General features: G+C 39.6%; 3 protein-coding genes and 1 long non-coding RNA gene across 6 annotated transcripts; 2 read left to right on the top strand and 2 right to left on the bottom strand.

The window, feature by feature from the left end:
• The first annotated feature begins 9,103 nt into the window (after positions 1–9,103).
• LOC117464735 (troponin T, slow skeletal muscle-like) lies at positions 9,104–12,596 on the top strand. Its single transcript, XM_034107365.1, has 10 exons — positions 9,104–9,134; positions 10,686–10,710; positions 10,798–10,855; positions 10,965–11,081; positions 11,221–11,298; positions 11,433–11,546; positions 11,632–11,741; positions 12,021–12,111; positions 12,193–12,233; positions 12,513–12,596. The coding sequence occupies exons 1-10, from the start codon at positions 9,122–9,124 to the stop codon at positions 12,556–12,558; spliced, it is 693 nt and encodes a 230-aa protein (XP_033963256.1). The 5' UTR covers positions 9,104–9,121; the 3' UTR covers positions 12,559–12,596.
• A 3-nt stretch (positions 12,597–12,599) lies between these two features.
• LOC117464723 (dynein axonemal assembly factor 3-like) lies at positions 12,600–16,617 on the bottom strand. 2 transcript variants are annotated; one of them, XM_034107346.1, is made up of 12 exons: positions 16,549–16,617; positions 16,148–16,230; positions 15,439–15,545; positions 15,251–15,344; positions 15,008–15,162; positions 14,730–14,930; positions 14,504–14,626; positions 14,099–14,221; positions 13,843–13,984; positions 13,421–13,535; positions 13,184–13,258; positions 12,600–13,012 (listed from the first exon to the last, which is right to left on the bottom strand). In XM_034107346.1, the coding sequence occupies exons 2-12, from the start codon at positions 16,227–16,229 to the stop codon at positions 12,871–12,873; spliced, it is 1,359 nt and encodes a 452-aa protein (XP_033963237.1). In that variant the 5' UTR covers position 16,230; positions 16,549–16,617; the 3' UTR covers positions 12,600–12,870. The 2 variants fall into 2 exon arrangements, with proteins under 2 accessions (XP_033963237.1, XP_033963238.1); XM_034107347.1 differs by having other exon boundaries at positions 16,148–16,279; positions 16,549–16,600.
• Positions 16,220–19,518, top strand: LOC117464738 (uncharacterized). The gene is made up of 4 exons (XR_004554118.2): positions 16,220–16,309; positions 18,960–19,065; positions 19,143–19,303; positions 19,432–19,518. It is a non-coding gene; the product is annotated as an uncharacterized lncRNA (long non-coding RNA).
• On the bottom strand, positions 17,124–21,746 carry syt5b (synaptotagmin Vb). Of its 2 annotated transcripts, none has more exons than XM_034107349.1 (9): positions 21,631–21,746; positions 20,458–20,721; positions 19,338–19,513; positions 19,150–19,245; positions 18,876–19,043; positions 18,358–18,525; positions 18,093–18,210; positions 17,844–17,977; positions 17,124–17,738 (listed from the first exon to the last, which is right to left on the bottom strand). In XM_034107349.1, exons 2-9 carry the CDS (start codon positions 20,714–20,716, stop codon positions 17,529–17,531), a joined length of 1,329 nt encoding a protein of 442 aa, XP_033963240.1. In that variant the 5' UTR covers positions 20,717–20,721; positions 21,631–21,746; the 3' UTR covers positions 17,124–17,528. The 2 variants fall into 2 exon arrangements, with proteins under 2 accessions (XP_033963240.1, XP_033963239.1); XM_034107348.1 differs by having other exon boundaries at positions 19,150–19,248.
• Positions 21,747–22,914: the final 1,168 nt, after the last annotated feature.

Raw genomic sequence — 22,914 nt, forward strand, 5'->3', positions numbered from 1 at the left:
AAAGTGCTGTACAGGGAACACATATCAAATAATAACACAATAGGCGTAAAATAATTAAACGATACTTAAAAACAAGATAAAAAGCACAATAACTAGAAACATATAAAAACACAAACAAATATCAAAATGTTATGTTCAACTATTAAAAGCCAGTGCTAAACTTTAAGACCATATAAATATATCAAATAATGTATCATATTACATTATTGCCTCTGCATTGGATTATGATCAGATAGGGTAATTACTTCCTAATTAACTACGTCTGAAAAGCAGAAGTCTAGGGCAAATAATTGCAACTGAAGAGACTTCAGTGTGTACGTCACAAAATTAGATGCATTGTGGGACATGTAGTTTATGGACAACGTGCTTCTGTAATGCGGCATTCAACCGTATAATAAACATATTGTATTTTTTCAGAGCTCTTGCGGGCCACAGAAAATGAAGTCACGGGCCGGATTTGAGATTGAAACCCCTGTCCTAGAGCACTATTGTGTTTTGTTTAACCAATCATCTTTCAGAGGGGCGTGGCAAGCGGCAGCTAATTTGCATTTAAAGCTACAGACACATAATCAGCACTTTTGAAACAGGGCTGAAACAGAGGGGATTCTGGGATGCTACAATGATCTGCCAAACACGTCAGAGACATGTTTTGTATGTCTGAGAACTATAGTACATTGTTGAAAAAGAGTATAATAGGGGACCTTTAAAATAATTCGTATTTGCCAAATGCATCAGAAAGCACTTTTCAAAAGGAAGCATAAAGTGCATACAGAAGCTCAGGAGTAAATGTAATGTCTTGTCTGGCACTGCAGATAATTTCACAATAGCCTCTTCTTCATTCGTTTTATTTTTCTCTTTTTCCTGGAAAATCTTCCCATCTTGGACTCTCCACTGAAGGGCGAGTCCCTGGAACTTCAGTTTGAGCTATTTAAGCAAGAGAAGATGAATACACTCCTTTATAAAAAAATAAGCTCGGCATCATGTTGTTATGACATTGTAAAGATAAAAACGTACTTCCTGCAAAATGGCATTGGACACAGCTTCGTCATTGAGGTCTAAGGACGGATCTGACTTCATTTCCAGCCTCACAATCTTCACATGTTTTATTTTTACGTCTAAACAAACAGAAAAAAAAAATACATCGGTAAATGTACTTCACCACATTCCACCACTGACTTTAAGTTTGCTTTCAATCACTTTGGCATTTAGATATAGGCAATGTACTTGATATAATATAAGTAATGCTCACCATCCTAGCAGTATAAAGGATATTTGACAGCACAGCTTCTGTCCCACCAGTTCTTGGAAGAGATCCTTATCAATGTACAGGAATCAGAATCCGGCTGACCTGGAGCCCATTGTCTGAAAGAACTGTTACTCTGATCCGACCATTGCCACTCATCTCTGAACAGACCGAACCACACCGAGGACAGTGATGAGCTACTCATTATTTGCTGTAATTCATCGTTTTCAGTCTCGCTCCTTGCACTGGCCAAGTCAAAATAATTCAGTCTACAGTATGTTTGGGCGTTCCTCCAATTCTTCTCTTCAAGAACGACATGCATCCTACCTGACGTCTCCCCTGTGAATATTGCAAACATGCAATGTAAGATCAAAAGGTTCCAAGAGAATAGGAAAAACACACATGCTTAATTTGGTTTTTCAGGTTTTTGCAAAAATGCACTTCATGCCCATAAACACATACTCGAGTTATTAGTCTTTCCCTTTCATAAAGACAGTGTCCAATTATCTAGATAAAAGGAGCTGAGCTGAGGCTTAGGTTTTTGATAAGTCTCAATCAAAATATGCTGCATTTCCTAGTGTGGGCTTACTATGCATCATTTATCTCGTAAAACAGAAAAATACAGTAGAGCAAGGCTAAATACATCCATGTTTCCAGTCTTAAAGGGCCCATGTCATGCTTTTCCGGTTATTACCCGTCCCCTTGAAGGTTTGTATGCATGTAAACGGTCTGCAGAGTCAAACACCCTCAAAGTACACCCTGTAGCGAGTAAAACTCTAACACAGAAAAGACCTCCCCAAAACGCCTCATTGGAGATTTCTCATTTTCCATTGTTTACTTCCTGGGTACTGTGACGTGTGAATACCCAGAGGCCACACCCTCTGCCAGCTTTTCACGAAACAAAGCTTCCCAACTCTTTCAGCGATTCATGCCGGATATGTACAGCATAGGGCACTGAAGAATGATGTTGTTTGGACCAGCGGGAGATTCGGGTACACAACCTGTAAGTATTCATTGTTGTTTGTGAATTTATGATGCTTAAAACAAACAAGGTATCTACCACGACTGTTTAAATGGGTAAACGTTTTTCGGGTTGCTAAGTTGGGATCGCGGAGAAATGCTCTCCGCAGATCCCTTCTCACGGCGTTATAAACCTTTTTCTTACTCAATATCAAGCCACACTTATTGTTTTTGCTGTGAGTGTTTGTGTGTGCTCAGGATGAGTTTCGCTTGTTCTCGCTGTATTGCCGACCCGGAAGCCTGTCCGCTCCTCGCAGCAGATCACAGCAACGAGCCTCGCAACGTCCTGACCAATCAGAGCACACTGGGCTCACAGGGAGGGGGGGCAGGAGCTCCAACAAGCCGTTTAGGACAGAGAGTGAATACCGGTGAATACACATACTTTACAGAGATGTTGTATGAGAAACCAATGTGAGTTTGGAAAATTGCACAGTATAAATCTATTTTAGTATACCTCAACAATGGAATTATGATCAGTAGAAATGGCCATGACATGGGCCCTTTAATGCTAAGCAAATTACCAAATTCTCATCAAGAAAAAAATCCCTGTTACCTACCTCCATGACACACAAAGGGACGAATAGTATTACAGAGTCCACCGAACCATTTCCCATCACCCCCCATGCCTCCGCAGTGGTGAGAGGAGGCAGGTGAAGCGGCCCAGTTACTGTATCCGGCTGATCTGGTTTTTTCTCCAACTGACCATGACCAAGTCCCCATGCCGGTCTTTTTCAGACCAATCCTGATTTCTGATGGCACATTGATACCGTTTGTTAGTTTTATCAATGTCTCCATGTCGTCATGACTGCGAATGGTAACAAGGTCAGTGAAGTACTCTCTGCAGTACGTCTGGGCATCCTCCCATCCCTTTACATCTTTCATCAAGTTATACTGTCCTACAACTTCTGAACACAAAGTGAATGAACCTGCAAAAGGACACCAAACAACACAATTAATAAAGCCATCGTCATTATTACAGCACTGCGTTTTTAATCTCAGCATTAACACAAAGACACTTACTTGAAGCAAGGAGAAAAATCACCAATTGCAGCATTTCTTTCTCCCTAGGATACAAAAGAATAAAAAGGCAAAGCAAATTCCTATCTCCAATGCTTGTTGTACAATTATTTTTGAGATCTTGTCCCTAAATTTCATTTGAAAACAGTGAGTAAATACTCAGCTCAAACCAAGCTTTTTTAGAGAACCATGTTCATTGAGTTAAATAAATACTTAGCAGTACCAAACAATAATATAGATATTGAAATCCATGCTATCCATAGAAGTAGGAAAAAGGAACTGATTGTTGAAAGGCTTTGACAATCTGCAACTCAGTTTTAAATATTTACATCACCAACTCTTTTTAGTTGCCACAAAACACATTTGAAGATATTTAGTCCAAAATTATATCAGATTACATGAATTGTTCCCAATATCCAAATAGATCTTCTCACCTGATGCACAGATCTTTCCATGTGAGAGATAAAGGCACTCCTGCAGGTTGTCACTCAATCTCCCTCTCGCTCCTCATGAATTTGTTTTAGCCGTCCCATTTCCTTTATATTTGTCTTTATGGAAATTCTGTTTGAGTTTCACCACTGCATGGACTTATTTGTATTTCACAAACATACCTGTAAGAAGCAAGTGTAATAAACAGCTTATGTGTTTTACATTCTCTGTCTATAGTTCTTTTTTTTTTTTTCTTTTTTTTTTTAAAGCTAGTGGTTTATTACCAAGCGAGAGTGTGAAGATTCATGTTAAATACTACTGCAGAGGTTTACTTTAAAGAGGCCCTTATGCTATTTGGGTTTTCCCTTTCCTGTAGTGTGTTATATAGGTTTTGCATGTAAATGGTCTGCAAATGCTAAAATCCCAAAAAGAAAGTCCCATTAATTTATGGTCCCATTAATTCAACGGGTTTTACTAACCGGTATCATTATGTTGTTACTTCGGCATCATTTTGAAACATGTATTACAATTAAATCACTGTCAAATATGTTCATCTTGTTGTAGTTGTAGCCCCCTTGCCAGCGATTCTCTCTCTAGTTTAGCATACTCAGCCCGACTCAGCCTGGTTGTTGGCCCGGAAAGAACCTCGATTTTATGGGGCCAGAAAAACTGTGAAATAGTACCTGCTAGCCGGTACTACGCCAAGTGGAAACGCAACCAAAAACAGGCCCCGCACGGCTCGGCACGCTTAAAGCGAGCTCCGCGCAGTAGTGGAAATGTGCCAATAGTGGCATTACTATGTAACACTTGGGCTTCTATTGGCCGGCGCTCCAACACATTGTACGTGATAGACTAAAGGTCGGGACATCTCTAAGCGGTTGACCAATCACAACAGAGCCGGCCAGCTAACCAATCAGAGCAGACTGGGCTCTGGTTTCAATAATAAAACAATAATCTACTTTAATGGTAATATAACAATGCAATACAATCAATACATTACCATACAAAGCCATATCATATCATATGCGTAATGTCAGGAGTATGCCTACTCCTGGCCCTTGTTCACGGGCTGCCACGACCTTCCGGTCCGGGCGGCGCGAGAAGAGAGAGGCAGAACAAAAAGCTGAATAGGCTTTCATACCAACAGAAACAGGAAGGGGTGGAGTTTACTCAGCCTCCACACACACACCCCCCCCCCCCCCCCCCACATTCCAGAGACCTCAGATGTGTCTTAAAGGATATTTAAGATAACACAAATATTTCATCTCTCATATCTCCAACTTCTGGTTACACAGAATACAAAGTAATTAAACCCACAGATATACTATTCAAGATATGTAGACTTCCCTGAAACATGACATGCTAGAGATCTTAAGCAGAATATACTCTTCCCCCACCTAGCACCCTGTCATGCATGCCTACACCTCCCCCACAGGGCAATACAACCCTGTTTACTCTAAACAGCCCTTGTTTAGAGCCATTTTAGTCCTCACCTTTCTGAAAGGATAAAACAGAGAAATCAATATAAAACACAAACACAAGTATTGTTTGAACAGTATTCACTTAACTGCTACTATTGATAATTACCAGAGAAACTCAAGGGACCTCTTTTAATATCTGGAAATTGCAACAAGACTTTCTGCCATTTCAAATGTAACACACTTCTTAAATATCAGATGCTGCATTCCTTACAGAGCCCCTCCTCCAACACACACGAACGCGCACATGACCAATGAGGGCACGAGATAAGATTTTGTACAGATGGAAGGCTTACAGGCAGGTAGGCCATCCAGTTATTTTAGTTTAAATACTAATATGAACCTTAAGATGAGCATAATTATGGCCCCTTTAAACAAAGTAGCAATATTAAAGAGTACAAATATTGCATTCAAGAATGCAGTCAAGTAAACGTACAACACTTGAGTAAAAAATACTCATTATGCAGTATGGCCCATTTAAGAATATCATGTATATTACATTGTTGTATTATGTAATTATGTTTTCCACACTTTAATATTCTATCTCTTTGTATGTCCTGCCACCTGTCTCTGTGGCTTGTTTCAGCTGTGAGGTCAGCAACAAACCCCTTGCTCATTATCCGGCCACAGACTTTATCTTATGCTCACAAAAGCTGCCAATAATCCACACACAATCCCCTGGCCTTCTTTTCTAAGTCTTGCCTCACACACAGACACGTTGTATGCCAAGTCACCTCTCCATCATCACCCCAGAGAGCCCCTTATATAAAGCTGTGTCTCCCCCCTAGTTTTACTGCCTGTATTTTTGTCTTCCGGGAAACATCCCTCTATTTTGCTGTTCAGGTATGTGCTTTGAGTTTCTTCTTCTTTGATATTTGAAAAATATGTCACCATCTAGAGGCAGAGGATATTTTTCAATAAGTCAAAAAGTGTTAGAAAAAGTATACAATATTTAAAATAATAATAATCTGGCAAAATCTTTAATTAGTACAAATGTACTATGTTGTTGTACAATTTCCTGTAAACGTGCACACCATTGGATCTCATAATATTATATTGACAGTGATTTTCGTTTGAAATGTAAATTGTTGTTAGATGAATTTCAAGGATGTGAAATGAATTGGTTGAATATGTTTCTTTAAAGATAATGATATTATAAATATATTTTATAATAAAAATGTATCAATCAACTCTATAATGCTAGGAGTGTTGGGCATAGTGATAAACCCTTGATAACATTTAACTTAAGATACAGTTCCTCTTAACACTACAGTGCTATTCTTCTTCTTTCAGCTCTTTGTTTAGATTTTTTTTGGTTTGCACATTTAAAAAAAATATAAAAAACCTGCCCGGCTAATGGAGAGACAGACGAAGTTGGCAACAGTTTTTAGCTGCTGAACAAAGTGGTGCAATAAGCAGCTTAAAAGCCAGATATTCTCCACAAGTAGAGGCCAACATCAGGGTGAAAAGAAGAATGAACATTGGATTAACATACGCAGGTGCCCAGAAAAAGCAAATTCAAATGAATGTTTTTGTTGCATGGTTTTATGTAGATGTAAATGGCAGCTCTTTGCTTTAGTTTTCAATTATAACTTAAAATGTACTATTTTATTAGTAGTTACAGCTCTTTCCTGCCGTGTAAAAAACCCTGAAATTGCACTTATTACATTTAATCCATAGCAAATAAATAATTGATTGAATCAAGATGCTTTAAAATGTTTCAAACCGATTTTAATGGCTGATGACTTAGTCTAAACACTGTCCTTCTCAGATTTGTTTTATCGTACATTGTCACATTGTTTGGATTTCCAATGAATACAAATACAATCCAGGATGTTGATTAAGCTGTATGAAATCTCTAAAATTAGGAATGATCCCTTATATAATTCTTAGTGCCCTTGGCCTCTCTATCCGTCCGGTCGGTCAGTTTGGACAGAAACATCCAACAGTCAAGCGATATGTGGAATTCCTCTCCCAATCCCTCATCTCAGTCATCTGCCTTTGTCCATGTGCCCGTGTTTATTCAGATTCACATGCTCATGCTCTGAGATCTTAAAAACTAACCATGAAGGGATCAGTGAGACTTGCGCGGCCATAGTGCTTGATCTAGTTAATTCACTCAAAGACTGACAGCGAGTCTGGTATGTTATGAATATTGTGCTATTGCTGGTGTGTTTACCTAGACACCCATTTTTCTGTTTTGGTTTGACTCATCCGACTGAAATACACAGATAGGCTGCTAAAATAATGGCTAGGAATATTAAAATACTCATGGAACACACATCTAAATATCCCATCAGTTCAGTCAGACTGCGACTAGATCCAATGATAATAGAGGATTGGCTGGTGTTAATAGCAGTCAGCCGACCAGCTTAATCTCTCCATCCCACATTCTATCTTGTAAATCAAATTAAACAAAAAGGATTGGCCAGCTGATACCAAACTCTTATCCTGGGTAACAGGACACTGCTCCGGACTACAGTCACTCTGACCTCTTCTATTCCTAGACCATTAGCTACAAATGGACGTCCCCTTTATCTTATGCTTAGAACAAAAGCACCAACCTGTGTTGAAAGTGTAATGCATCTACACTGGCCTTCAGGACACATGAGCTTTGATAAGCACAGCCATCACAAGTGGCAAGCAAACATATACAGTGGGAAAAAAAAGTATTTAGTCAGCCACCAATTGTGCAAGTTCTCCCACTTAAAAAGATGAGAGAGGCCTGTAATTTTCATCCTAGGTACACTTCAACTATGAGAGACAGAATGGGGGGAAAGAATCCAGGAAATCACATTGTAGGATTTGTAATGTATTAATTGGTAAATTCCTCGGTAAAATAAGTATTTGGTCACCTACAAACAAACAAGATTTCTGGCTCTCACAGACCAGTAACTTCTTCTTTAAGAGCCTCCTCTGTCCTTCACTCGTTAACTGTATTAATGGAACCTGTTTGAACTCGTTATCAGTATAAAAGACACCTGTCCACAACCTCAAACAGTCACACTCCAAACTCCACTATGGCCAAGACCAAAGAGCTGTCAAAGGACACCAGAAACAAAATTGTAGACCTGCACCAGGCTGGGAAGACTGAATCTGCAATAGGTAAGCAGCTTGGTGTGAAGAAATCAACTGTGGGAGCAATTATTAGAAAATGGAAGACATACAAGACCACTGATAATCTCCCTCGATCTGGGGCTCCACGCAAGATCTCACCCCGTGGGGTCAAAATGATCACAAGAACGGTGAGCACAAATCCCAGAACCACACGGGGGGACCTAGTCAATGACCTGCAAAGAGTTGGGACCAAAGTAACAAAGGCTATACCATCAGTGACACACTACGCCGCCAGGGACTCAAATCCTGCAGTGCCAGACGTGTCCCCCTGCTTAAGCCAGTACATGTCCAGGCCCGTCTGAAGTTTGCTTGAGAGAATTTAGATGATCCAGAAGAGGATTGGGAGAATGTCATATGGTCAGATGAAACCAAAATAGAACTTTTTGGTAAAAACTCAACTAGACGTGTTTGGAGGGGAAAGAATGCTGAGTTGCATCCAAAGAACACCATACCTACTGTGAAACATGGGGGTGGAAACATCATGCTTTGGGGCTGTTTTTCTGCAAAGGGACCAGGACGACTGATCCGTGTAAAGGAAAGAATGAATGGGGCCATGTATCGTGAGATTTTGAGTGACAACCTCCTTCCACCAGCAAGGGCATTGAAGATGAAACGTGGCTGGGTCTTTCAGCATGACAATGATCCCAAACACACCGCCCGGGCAACGAAGGAGTGGCTTCGTAAGAAGCATTTCAAGGTCCTGGAGTGGCCTAGCCAGTCTCCAGATCTCAACCCCATAGAATATCTTTGGAGGGAGTTGAAAGTCCGTGTTGCCCAGCGACAGCTCCAAAACATCACTGCTCTAGAGGAGATCTGCATGGAGGAATGGGCCCAAATACCAGCAACAGTGTGTGAAAACCTTGTGAAGACTTACAGAAAACGTTTGACCTCTGTCATTGCCAACAAAGTGTATATAACAAAGTATTGAGATGAACTTTTGTTATTGACCAAATACTTATTTTCCACCATAATTTGCAAATAAATTCTTTAAAAATCAGACAATGTGATTTTCTGATTTTTTTTTCTTCTCATTTTGTCTCTCATAGTTGAGGTATACCTAGGATGAACATTACAGGCCTCTCTCATCTTTTTAAGTGGGAGAACTTGCACAATTGGTGGCTGACTAAATACTTTTTTGCCCCACTGTAGATTATCTACTTTTTATATATCTTTTTTATGTGTGCTTAGTCAAAGGTTCAATTTGAATACCATATATGTTTAGAGTGTAACTTTTGCCACAGAGAGTGGCCACAAGTTACTAAATAATAGCACAATTAATGTTGAGAAACAGTAGCACAAAAACAAAAGAGACATTTAGTTCAGCAAACGGATCCAGAAAATCACAGTTACACAGTAATATCTACAGCATCTAAAGCTAGCTAACGTTAGCCACGATAAGCTACAGCTTACCATTTTTAAGTAAAGGATTGTGTTTTACTTTAAAACATCACAGTCCAGCTCTAAAGTTTGTTAAAAGTATCCTAACTCCAGTCAACACATTGCAACTTTAGCTAATGTGTGTGTTAGCAGCTAAATTGAATATGGGACATAGCCATTGCTGGTGAATGAGGAGCCAAGTTGATGACCATTTGATACATATTCTACATGTATTCTAACATGTATGCAACTTTTACCTTTAAGCTAACTAACATTTGAAAAATCCTGGGAAAAAAATTGTATTTTGTTAATGCTTAAACAGTTATTACTTTTATTATTTTAGCTCCAGTGCCACCATGTCAGACTTTGAATATCATGGGTGAGTAAATCCAGTCTTAATTTGCTATTTTTTCCAACTTTTTTCCAATCGTTATATGTTGGCATCTGTTTTACAATGTATTCTTTCAATTATTGTTTATCTAGAGGCCCGGAAGGTAAGGAAACTCACAAATTCATTTATTGGAAAGCAGTTTCATTGTGTCTCTCGACTCAAACGCTGTGTCACTCTTCCTTTCTCCAGAAGAAGATGAGGAGCAAGGAGAAGGAGAAGGAGGTGAGACTGTAATATTGGACTGTGTTGACTTCATGTCTGAATTCCACTCAAACATAACTTATTCACATAAAGGCAACCTGTCTGTGAAAAAACAGGAGAACTTTCTAAATGTAAATATAGATTTACATATCATATCCCGCCATGCTCGGTGTACATACTGTCCATGAACTTTGAATTTATATTCAAATTGAACAGGAAACGTTAACATATAATCCTTTGTGTATCTTTTTGGCATAAACCCTGTACAAGTAATAAGTAATACAACTTAATTCCAATCTGCTTTATTCCACTTTGCCTTTGAGTTAAAGTTGATTCAATTCCTCTGTTGTATTTTGACATATAACTGCTTTTTATTAATAAAAACATTCAATTATTCTCTTTTCTGGCTGCCATCTTGAAGAACGGCCAAAATACAAGTAAGATGGAATACTTAAAAAAAGTAAATAAATAGCAGAGAAAATAATCTGATGGTACATAATGTTATGCCTTCGTGTTATTTACAGGCCGGTCACACAGCTCGCTGCCCCTAAAATCCCTGAGGGGGAGAGGGTTGACTTTGATGTTTGTTCCTTCAAGGTTGTTGCTAATGGAACATTTACACGATTAAGGCATCAAATACCAGCTGTTAAATAAAATCTTGATGTGTGAACTTTCTGCTGGTCCTTTTTAGGATATTCATCGGAAAAGGATGGAGAAAGATCTCCTGGAGCTGCAGACTCTGATTGATGTGCACTTTGAGCAGAGGAAGAAGGAAGAGCAGGAGCTGATTGGACTCAAACAGAGGATTGTAATGCTTTTCCGATACTGTTTTCACAACTGTTTGTCCATTAGTTTCATATGTATTTGTCTGACAGATAGTTATGCTGATTATTCAGAATAACAGTGATTTAAGAGCTATGTGTAAAAGCTGTTGTTTGCTGTTGTAGGAAAGACGTCGTGCTGAAAGGGCTGAGCAGCATCGTGTGAGGGCTGAAAAAGAGCGGGACAGACAGACGCGGATTGCAGTAATTAATGCCTTTTACATATGTTGTCTAATCCCTTCATGACAATTATCCGCTTTGATCGCCATATTTTGACCTAATACATTATGAAACAGCAATTGAAACAGCCATAATAAGCTGAAGATTCATCTTTTCAGGTGGAGAGACAGAGGAAAGAAGACGAAGAGGCGAGGAAGAGGGCAGAGGATGAGGCCAAGAAGAAGAAAGTGCTCTCCAACATGGGGGCTCACTTTGGAGGGTTCCTGGCCAAGGTAAGAATAATAAATGTCTTAGGCAGATGTGCTACTGTAAACTCTTTAATCCTACAAGAAAGTGAATTGTTTTTACTTCCTGCAGGTAGAGCAGAGGCGTGGCAAAAGGCAAACTGCGAGGGAAATCAAGAGGAAGACTCTGGCAGAGAGACGCAAGCCCCTGGCTATTGAGTCAATGAGAGAGGACAGCCTGAGGTCAGTTTAAGGTCCATTATGGTCCATTCCAATCATTTTTTACTTTTATGTATGCACCACGACACCAAGTCAAATTCCTCGTACGTTTAAACCTACCTGGTAATAAACCTGTTTCTTATTCTGATTACATTTTAATCCAGCTCAATTTAACTCAAGAGGGCCAGTTTACTAAATCTGGCACATAATATTTAAAGCTATTGACAAAGGAAAAAGTGACCTTTTATTAAGACATAAGAAGGTATTTCAGTATTCTCATGTTTCTAATGTGCTGTGATTAAGAGAGAGAGCCAGGGAGATGTGGGAATGTATCTACCAGCTGGAGTCAGAGAAGTTTGACCTGACAGAGAAGACGAAGAGGCAGAAGTATGAGGTGAGCCCTTGAGTTGAGAATATACAAAACATGGTATTTTAAAAATGGCTCATTTGTGATCCGTGTTCTTTTTTCTTTTAGGTCAAAGTCCTCCTGAACAGAATCCAGCAGGCTCAGAAATTGTGAGTCCTTACTTGACACAACATTCATTTCCCTGAAAGTAAAAGCATTCTGAAGAACTACTTTGCATCAACTATGCAAACATACCACAGATGTTTGGCAGCAGTTGAATAAACACAAGAAACACTAAACTAACAGCTCTTAAACATGAGTCACTTTATGCACATAATTCACACATCTTAGATATTAACATAAATGTATTCTCTATCAGTCACAGTGGCTTGTAATTGCTTTGAGGACTACGACTGTTTTTAACACACTTTGTTCTTGCCTTCACGCAGCAAAAAGGTGCACGGTAAGGGGAAGGTCGGAGGACGCTGGAAGTGAACACACACAGAGGCAAAAAGAAGACTAGTTAAAGGACAAGATTTCCAGTGTGGGATTTATTGAAATATATATCCACTCACATTTGCAACACATTTTGTATCTGTAAAATACAAACAGTAAAATGGACATTTTCTAACAGTGTCATTGAAATCTAAAATGAAACACTCACAGTTGCTGATTTTTAGCTGTACACATAAATCAGTTCTGTATGTGATCTTGTAAAGTGACTGTGATGATGTGAAGCAATATAACCTTTGCTATTGCATATTGTGATAAAGCTGCTGAAAATGGGAGAAAATAAACAAAACACATTTAATTCCTCTTTGGTATGAAAACAGCATGGACGTCATCACTCTTCCCCTCACGCCACAGCTCAAATTCAGCATCCAGAGCCATGCTAACCACTTTCTCTGCAAAGCCCGCTTCTTGCTCTTTGTTTACATCCAAAATATACCTGCAATACACACAAATGCAACAGTGTCATAACAACTTTGTAGCAGTCAATGCAGCTGTAGCAAATAAGTCACATGCAAACAAGAACATGCACTTTTGATTAACATGGCTGTGCTCTTGGTGACTGAAGTGTCACCATGGTTACAAGCCCTGTTACTATAAAAACCCTCACTTGGCCAACTCCACGACGAGCACAGCGTCTGGTGCTGCAATCTGTCTCACCGTCGGGCCCAATTTGTGCACGCAGCTTTACAGCATTGACAGTGGGGGAAACAAAAACACAGAAATTAAAAACATGGTCAGCAGATTGTAGCCCTAACCCTAACCGTAGATTAAATTACTACATTTGTATTAAACTGTTTACTAAGTGTATTTATACGTGTACACATTTGAGATGAAAAGGTCTCACCTGAAAGAGAAGTAGACGGAGTCAAAGAAGTGGGAGAATTTCTGTTTTTCTGGCAGTTTGTCAAGTGAGTCCAAAGGCAGGAAGGTCACAGAGATCCCACTCAGAGGCATCAAATCTGGAGAGGATTGAGAAAAGCTAAATGTTTATTTCAAAGTAACTGTTTATCTGGGTACTAAATATCTAACAGGCTTCAGAAGGCTGGGAAGTGATCTACCACTGACTGGAAACCTTAGACTCAGTAGACCCATTTACATTTCTTAAATATATAACATGTGCACCCTGAACCAAAAATGCTGCAACTTAGTCATACTACATTGTTTGCATCAGTCTAAGCTATTTAATTGTGAGTTTAACAGGTTTGTCATTGCGTTCACTGACACCCATCTAAAGCCACAGGGCTGCTAGAGCTAACAGGCATTTACCGTTGATGGTGACCGATTTTCGCTCAGACTCTGGTGGCGGCTGATCTGCGTCAGACTGAGAAGAAGTGGGGGGGCAGCCCCGACTGCTGGACAGGGAGTGGAACAATTCCTGCACATTTGCAAAGGAGATATCCTGGGCTGTCTGTGGATGTGGGGAAAGGAAGGGACAGACATTCATATGGTCATCAGTAGATGCACGACGTAATGCAACTGTATGATAAGAGGAAGCGGAGACAATAGCTATAATATATTTTACCTTGATGTGTTGCCCATTCTGTGTTTTCAGCATGCTCTTGTCATCAGTCTCAATGCCAAAGGAGAGGTAAGGACTTGAAACAATGTCTCCCCAGTAGCCCCTGAGAGCCACTTTGTTTCCTTTCTGTCCACACACACACACACACACACACACACACACACACACACACACACACACACACACACACACACACACACACACACACACACACACACACACACACACACACACACACACACACACACACACACACACACACACACACACACACACACACACACACACACACACACACACACACACACACACACACACACACACACACACACACACACACAAAGTTCCTTCATGTCATCGTATTGCTGTGTTGTGTAGACAATATTGCGCAGAAAAACCGACAGTTACCTGACTGAACACTCTGGAAGAGAGCAAACTTGGATTGGTTATTTGGTAGACACCTTCCCTCATTTCAAACGCCAAACCTCGCTCCCTCCATCGTGCATATTGTTGTTTGTTGATGACACCGCACTGCAGATACAGAAAGATTGTCCATCGTTAATCGATTCTATCTTCTAAATGTTGCCTGAAATAACTCTACAAACAAATGAAAAGTACACAACAACTCAAATACCCCTCTCTCGTGCAGTTTCATTTTCAGGTCCCAGTCGAAGCAGCCTGTCTTAGAGTCGTAGCGGGTTCCAAGGTGCTGCCTGACGCGATAATCCCAGGCTTTGGACATTAGGATAGGGGCAGCACTCTGAGATGAAGATGATGAAGACTTAGGTTGGATCCACAACTTAAATATCCTGGCCAGCTCATCTCGCTCCTTGAACTGTGGGAATATCAAACAGTATATGAAAGTCTCTGAGCAGACATCCATGTCTGATGAAGAAACAAAGAGGATTGTACCTTGAGGAGAGTTGTGTTTAGACAGGGGTGTGCGGCTGTTTCCAGTGTTTCAGTAACAGAGAGAGAAAGCTGCGATGCTGCATGTCTCAGTGTCTCTTCTGTCTGACTGCGGATCTCACTGTTCCCAAACACCTCCAGGAAAACCTCTGTCTTTTCTGAAACAAAAATTTCAATATTATTCAAATGTGTTTTTTTTTATTTGTACTTATTTATAACGTTTTTACTTTACCAAATCGCACAAACCATTATTTCCCACGCTTTCCTTTGGCATCAGTGCCAGGTAGAGGAGCAGCAGCTGTCTAGCCACCACCTCCATGCTGCTCTCTATCACCCACACCTGCAGTAAAGCAGAGGAAGTAAGTTTGCAGCTCACAGTTGAGTATCTTTGTTCTCAGGGATTCAAAGACAGTTTAAGTGACTGAGAGTCTCACATGAAGTCTCTCTTCCTCTTGCAATCCAGAAATGGTCTTCAAAATATGTCGTGGATCTCCACTGCCGAGCAGTAAAACATTTACATCCCCACCGCGTTTCACAGGGCCTGGCACAGAAGGACAAAGCTTATTACAGTAGTTAAAATACAGCACACTTCTAGGGCCGGGTACTAACCTCAATGCTTAATTAATATTCAAGATTCAAGATTTTATTGTCACATGCACATAAGCTACAGTGTAAATGGCAATGAAATTATTCTGACCTGAGCTAACTGTGTCTGTAGCACAGAGTATTAAAAGTTGGCATCTAGCCTTGTTAAATAATTTTTTATACAGATCATGAATTAGATAACTACATTATATATTTTGTGTAAATACAAAATAAATCATACATTTGTAAATGTTAGACTGTATCATTTAGGCAGTAGGCCTACACATTCTGGTTTGGTTTATTAATGATTAATTGTTTATCAACAACATGTTACCTCTTTAAAAAAAGTATAAAATCCTTTTTATTGTATTATGTTTTAAAGAACTTATGGTTTTATAGTAAGGTATTGAAAAAAAGTCATTAAAAAAAATGAGATAAAATATATTTTTATATTGTGATATCAATGTTATAACAGGTAACTTAAATAAAGTATGTGGACCTAATTACTGTTGATCTGATGCACCTGTGTAGAGGACCCCGCGGGCTCGAGGCACTCACCTGTTTTCAGCAGGTCTCGCGCAGGACTGAAGCCCCACCAGGTGATGCAGCCCGCTCCTTCTGAAGCACGTCCAGCACTCATCCTGTAATGTGACCGAAAAAACAAGACACACAACAAGTCCGGACACCAGACTGTAAACTGTTCAAGGCTCAAGCTGTAAGGTAATGTTTATGATAATGTAGACACTTTCCATTGAGGTGGCTTAGTTTAGCTTCGTTTAGCACGAACTTTAACCCAAGCTAACATTAGCATAGCCTACTTGGTCAAAAAGAACATTGTTAGCTTATCAGTGAAGCTGTTCAAGGGGCACAACCCCGTCTCTTAGGTCAATACTTTCATAAATGGTGTAGCAATTCTACCCAAATAATGTCAAGTGAAGAAAAGTAAAGATAAAACGTACCTCTCAGTCTAACAAAAGAGTAAAGTTTGTAGCTAACCGTCTCAGCAGAAAGTTTGGGTTCTGTTGCTGGGCAACTGTTTCTAGATGGGTAGAACAGGCGCCATCTACCGGTGGAAATATTATTGGATAATTATGTTATCAATAATCCTCTATTATCTTACTCAGTTCTCTAGGATATTGGATTGTTGGCTGGGTCATTTAGAATATTTAGCAAGTAAAAATCAATGTGTAGAAAGAGTTTTATGTCCAAAATACTTCCCTATGTGTCTGTCAGTGTAACAAGTAGTATAAGGAGATAACAAAAACAAATGCAAAACGCTGCAGGAACTGCGACCTTATACATTTTCCAAAACTCAACTCAACGTTTCCTTATCAGCTTTTCAAGAGCTTCAAACCAACCCCAAACAAACAATTGATCAATTGTGAAGTATAAACGTATTGTACGTTGTGATAAGGCTACATTATGCACGAAGAAACTGCACATCAACTAATTCTTAATTGAATCAAAGACGAGAGAAGCATTGATGTGAAACTGTCCATTGTGAGTTTATTCTGAAAAGATACAAAGCATTACAACAAGTTTTATTTGGGACCTGCACCACATCACTACAAAAAGAGCACAAAGGCTCAGTGTACATGTCGTGAGAAATAGAAGCTCCACCATGTAAACAGAGTAACTTTTCAGAACACAGAGTTACTCTGATATCCTTCTTTTATGCATCCAAATGTTACTATGCCAATACATGAGCATACAATTGTTTCCAAATATACTACAAGTCATATTGGTTTACAGTAAAAGGTAAATGGAGGGATGCCAAGTTACAACCAAATATCAAAAATTGTCTGTACATCACACAGACACATACATTTAAGTATCTTAAATGAAACGAAATCAATACAGGAACACCTAAATTGGGAAAGCATCAGGATTAACAATAAGTAACATCGGCAGGTTAGTCACACTAAAACAAGGTGCGATTTTAACGAGGTTTAGCTTTGACTGCCGCATCGACCTCTTCTTCTGGCAGGAGAGTGTGCCACTGGGCCACCGGACGTCTGGGATTTGCGAGCATATCTGACCAGTGGCGCAGACCGACTCCTGTTGCTCCATAACCCATGAAGGTCTTTCCAATGGGGTCATTGCTCCCAAGTTTATCATAGTCCAACACTGTGATGACCACTTGCACTTTCTGAAAGACAGAAAGATAGACATCATTCCCAATATCAACACTGTACACTCAGAACTTATTACAGTTACATTTAAAAATAAATATTGATATGAAAACACAGCGTACCTGTATCTGCTCGAATGGGACTTCAAAGCTGAAACTCTCATTAAAGTAAGGGTTTAGTGTGTTCTTCTTGACTGTCGTCTTTTTCTTCTTAATCCGTTTCCCATTTTGCTGCAGAACAAGCTTTACATAGGGATCTTAAGGAAGATAAAGAGAGGATGATATCGTTTTGTTTTGTTGGACTATTTCAATTACCCCATGAGAATGATTTTTTCAAAGAATAAAGCAATTAGATGAAGGAGACCTATTTACCTGATAAACCACCAACATCCATTTTCTTCAGATTCTTTGCCTCCATGATGTTCACAGTCAGTTTTCCAGCAGTGGGTACATAACGTAAAGAAATGCAAATATCGCCCAGTTGCTCTTGCTGAAAAGAAAATATTATGGATTAACACCATGTTTAATCAAATTGATGAGAGCATAATTTATAAAACAAATTCTGATCATCATAGATGATTAGTTTTCTTAAAGGAAGAGCCAGGGTGTAATAATACAATAACACAATCAATCTTACCTCTTCCTTCTCACCACTCTCTACATCTCTCCATTGTTGCATCGGCTGGCCCAAATCAACGCTGTTCATGGGAATCTTTATCTCACCGATCATGTCATGCTTTGAGAAACGGTCAAAGTCGAAAACTTGCAGAATCAAAGTCTTTCCGCCCAACTCTGCATATGGGATCTACAAAGAGAGTTTAATACAGCATTAGGATGTATATTACGTAAAGGGATAAAGTATACCGTTCTGCTACCATATGACAGCATGTGCATATCCACACAATGGAGACAATTAAAAACATGCTGCTTTGATATTTTTTACGGGCAGGGATACCTTGACAGACGCCATTCAGGGAATGAGGGACTAAAGACGAGGGGACGTAGAGACACAGGCCAAACTTCTGCCTCACAAGGGGTAAACAATGACATGTCATCATAACCTGGATCACAAACAAAAGCTGAGACATAAAGAGAAAGAACAAACAAGCAGACAAACATCAAGTCAACAAAGACACAACGTCAGGCATGTGGTACCTTGAAGATGAAAGTCTCGTTGAACACTGGGCATAAGTTCTTGCGCTGAACTTTAGTCTCGTACTTCTTCTTTTTGTCTGGCAGCAAAAACACTTTGACGTAGGGGTCTGAGGTTCCCCCCATATCCATAGCAGCAAGGTCCTGAGCCTGAAGGATGCCCACTATGAGCTACAGAGGAAAGACAGAAAGGGTCAGAATGATAGTTATTTGTTGAATCTATATATAAGTCATTTCATACTTGAAACTGAAAGCTTTGTTTTCACACAGGACCTACCTGAGCATCTGTGAAGTTGTAGTCCAGCGAGAACTCCAGTCTGCCCAACTTCTCCTGTTCCTTCTCCTCTTGCTCTCCTTCCTTCTTTACATCTCCCTCCTCCCGGAAAAAAAACACCAGTGCTTTGGATATTCATCATGAATATTTACATCTGGTAAGATTAAACAATATTTCTGGAAATGACATACCTTCTCTCCATTCTCTCCTTCGCCTTCTTTTTCCTTCTTGCGGCGACCTGTTTTCCTCTCCCTAACTTTCTTTGGCTTTTTCTTTTTCCCGCAGCATTTCTTGAACATACAGAAGATGCAGCTTGCCACCAAAACCAAGACCACCACAACAATGGCTGCTATTGCCCACACGGGAACTGCAAAATAACAAGAAGGTGAAATCACTCATCAGCATTCACTTCATGCAAAAAGAGAGAATATTTATCATGGCAGAAAGTAAAGATATCTGTGACCTTCACAATTATAGCAACTACAGAAACCCCAACAAAACATATACAAAAACATGTACATGAATCTGATCTTAAGGTAGAAGTCTTAACCTTTAAACTCCACCCCCTTTGTCCAACGCTTTGAGATCTCGGGATTACATCAAAGAAAAATCCACTTCTCGATTCATCTTGCTCCTGTGGTCAAAATCAGTCCAACTATACTAAATATCAACTTATTTTTCAAAGCTTTGAAACAGAAGCAAGGGGGTAATGCCACATATTCTCAAAACCAAATATGACACTGATGAAATTCAATTTGCTGCTACTTTCTAAGGTGTTTCGGAGGGTTCTTATGAGCATTTCATGACCTCACATTTTTAAGCACTTGTTTATGCAGGGCCGGTTGCTGTGTGTTGTCAGCAACACCCTTCTCCACGATCAGATAATAACACACTCTAGGCTGGGAGTGGTACAACCACCGCCCCACGCAGTGCAGCTCATCATTAAGGGCCTAACTGAGAGCCCTTCAGCAGTAGTTGTTAAGTTAAGGGAAAAAACAATTGACGTGCACTTCTTCCCCATACCATTTCATAGGTTTGATGAATGTTAAAATGATTTGGTAAAATGATCAAGAAAACAAGCTCAAACTAACTTTACTGTTTGGGTTAGTGAAGAATTTCAAAAACTACAATAATAATTTTACAATATCTTGAAAATATTGAAAAAATACACTAAACTGCTAATTTATATTACCATAAATATGTCATGGGTATTTTGTCTCTTCCAAATAATATCTCAATATGTACAGTTTATTTCAACAGGTACATTAAAGTATATTCATAATTGTTTTGTAAACTCTATAAGGGGCTTACTTGGCAGATGACCGAGTTCATTCATGAACTTCTCCTTCATGTGGTTGTATTCGTGGCCGTTGTGATGTTCTGTTTGTGAGTGCTCATGGTGTTCTGATTGCGAGTGCTCATGGTGTTCTGATTGCGAGTGCTCATGGTGTTCTGAATGAGAGTGCTCATGATGGACCGGCTCTGTAGCTTCCTCTGATTTTGGTTCTGGTTCTGGTTCTGGTTCGGACGGCTCCGCAGCCCTCCGGCCCCGGACGCTTCCCAGCCTCATATCAGCTGTGAAAACATCAGAATCAGTGCTGTGATTGTTGGCTCCTACAGTCTGAGATAACACGACCTGGTATGTGCGCTGTGTAATCCCTATGTCCATGCGTGGCACTACAGTTCGAGAGCATAGGACATCTCTAAGCCAGATGCTCAACATGGCTGACCCTAATCCCACTGTTACTCTCATCCACTTTTTCATCTCCCCGGCCCCATAACCCACGCCTTCACTCCCACCCGTTGGTCTCATCCCCATTTTTCTCTCGTCACTGTCTCTGCACGTAACTGGATTAAACTGTTGGTCTACAATATTAATCCAAAATCCCAGATTCCCTAAACCAAAATAAATCGGAGTTGGTCTCCTCCCTCATTCTACTTCCCTTGGAGTTTTCTGGAATGACGACTGTTTATTAAGGCACATTTCTAAAGAAACACAGTGAACTATTGGGAAATTGATGAGAAACCTCAATCTTTCTAGTTTTAATGAAAATGGAATTGTCCCATTACAATTTAAACCAATAAATAACATAATTTTACAAACATATGTACTTGTTTTTGCTCGATTCATAGAACCCTACCAACAGCAATTTCTCCTTTCTATAGTTATAGGTGCTTTAAAAAAAACGTTGACTAAAATGTAAACATTATTGGGATCTGTTCACATTTATACTCAACTCATATCAACTGTGTGTTGGGGTGATTCATAGGAAACTACAGGAACATCATTCACATCAAAATAACCCATCAAAAAGTTTTCCAATCTCTAAAGTGGGTATTGTTCAAAACCAAATGTGATGCTATCATTACAAAACAAAAACAAATCTGAATAAAAAATGTTAGCTTTTTCCTCACAGGTATTGTTTTTCAATGCAGAGCTCTTAATCCTTGACATGTTTAGAAACTCATACGCTTGCATCTTACCTGTTGGTATGTCCCTTTAATTCCCTCTATGCCGCCACAGCTTTTGGAGCAACTTTAGTTCGAAGTGTATTTCTTACTGCTTCCCGTTTGGCCCTTTGTAGTCGTTACACACCCATCGTTCCTTCGGTATGCTGCGCAGTCTGTTTGGCAGTCTCCCTACAAACCCTTTCTACCAAAGCTAAAGCGCTGGCAAATCACTAGAGCTGCGTCGTGATTTAATCCCCCCCCCCCCCCTCCGGATACTAGAGCGCTGACAACACATCTGTTGCTGTATGTCTCTGAACGAAGGTGCATAGAGAGCAACAGCCACTTTTTCTTAAATTACTTACATTTAAAACACCTTTAACCGTTTTAGGGCTTCTCCTTGTGAGCTGTGACTTTTCATTAGACTGAGGAAACATGGCAGTGGTGGTTATGTTTATCCATTAGATTGAAGAGATTGCAATACATTAGGCCTACACTAATCCCCTCAGCATAACTGTCCTCGCTGTCAATCGGCAATCTACCAACAACTCTCACTGAGAGTGGATATTCCACCCTCCCCATCCCCTGGTTTATCGCTTTACTGTACAACCACATTTAAAGCACTGAACAGTAATCCCAGGCTCGCTGCCACATGTTTGCACTGCTACATCTGGAGATCTCAGTGGCTCCAATCCAACATGCAACAGCCTCCTCTAATAGATAACTAACTAAACTGCATAGGGAAAATGGAAAAAAGAGCACAATATAATACTTATTCTATCAGAATCAGAAACGGGTTTATTACCAGGTAGGTTGACACGTACGAGGAATTTGACTAGGTGTCGTGGTGCATACACAAGTAAAACAAAAATTAAAAAAACACAGATAGCGAACTATATTAAGAACACTATAATAACATTGGTTTGATTTTATTCCCTCTGTAAGAGTGTTTTGTCAACACGCCGCCTTTCGAGTCAGCTAATTAACAGGACTTTCAATACGATGTCACTCCCTAAGATTTCAAGTAAATGTAAGTAGGAATAACTTGCATAATGATTTAAAGAACAATCATTGATCAAGTAAGGGGTGGGAATTAATAAGCATTTGCTTCCTCCTGCTCCCTTTCGGACACATGATTTATTATTAAGATTTCTTTTTTTTTTAATATATAAATATCATGAATGTGGATAAATACTGTATTTTAACAATACGGTATTCTGTTTTTCACATTTGTTATTTTTTTTAATCTGTTCGAAATAAAGATTGAAATGAAGTATACACAACAATAGTAGAGACCCTAATAGTTTTGTAAACACTGTT

Source organism: Pseudochaenichthys georgianus, chromosome 19 (genome assembly GCF_902827115.2).
Source record: "Pseudochaenichthys georgianus chromosome 19, fPseGeo1.2, whole genome shotgun sequence".
Lineage (NCBI taxonomy): Eukaryota > Metazoa > Chordata > Actinopteri > Perciformes > Channichthyidae > Pseudochaenichthys > Pseudochaenichthys georgianus.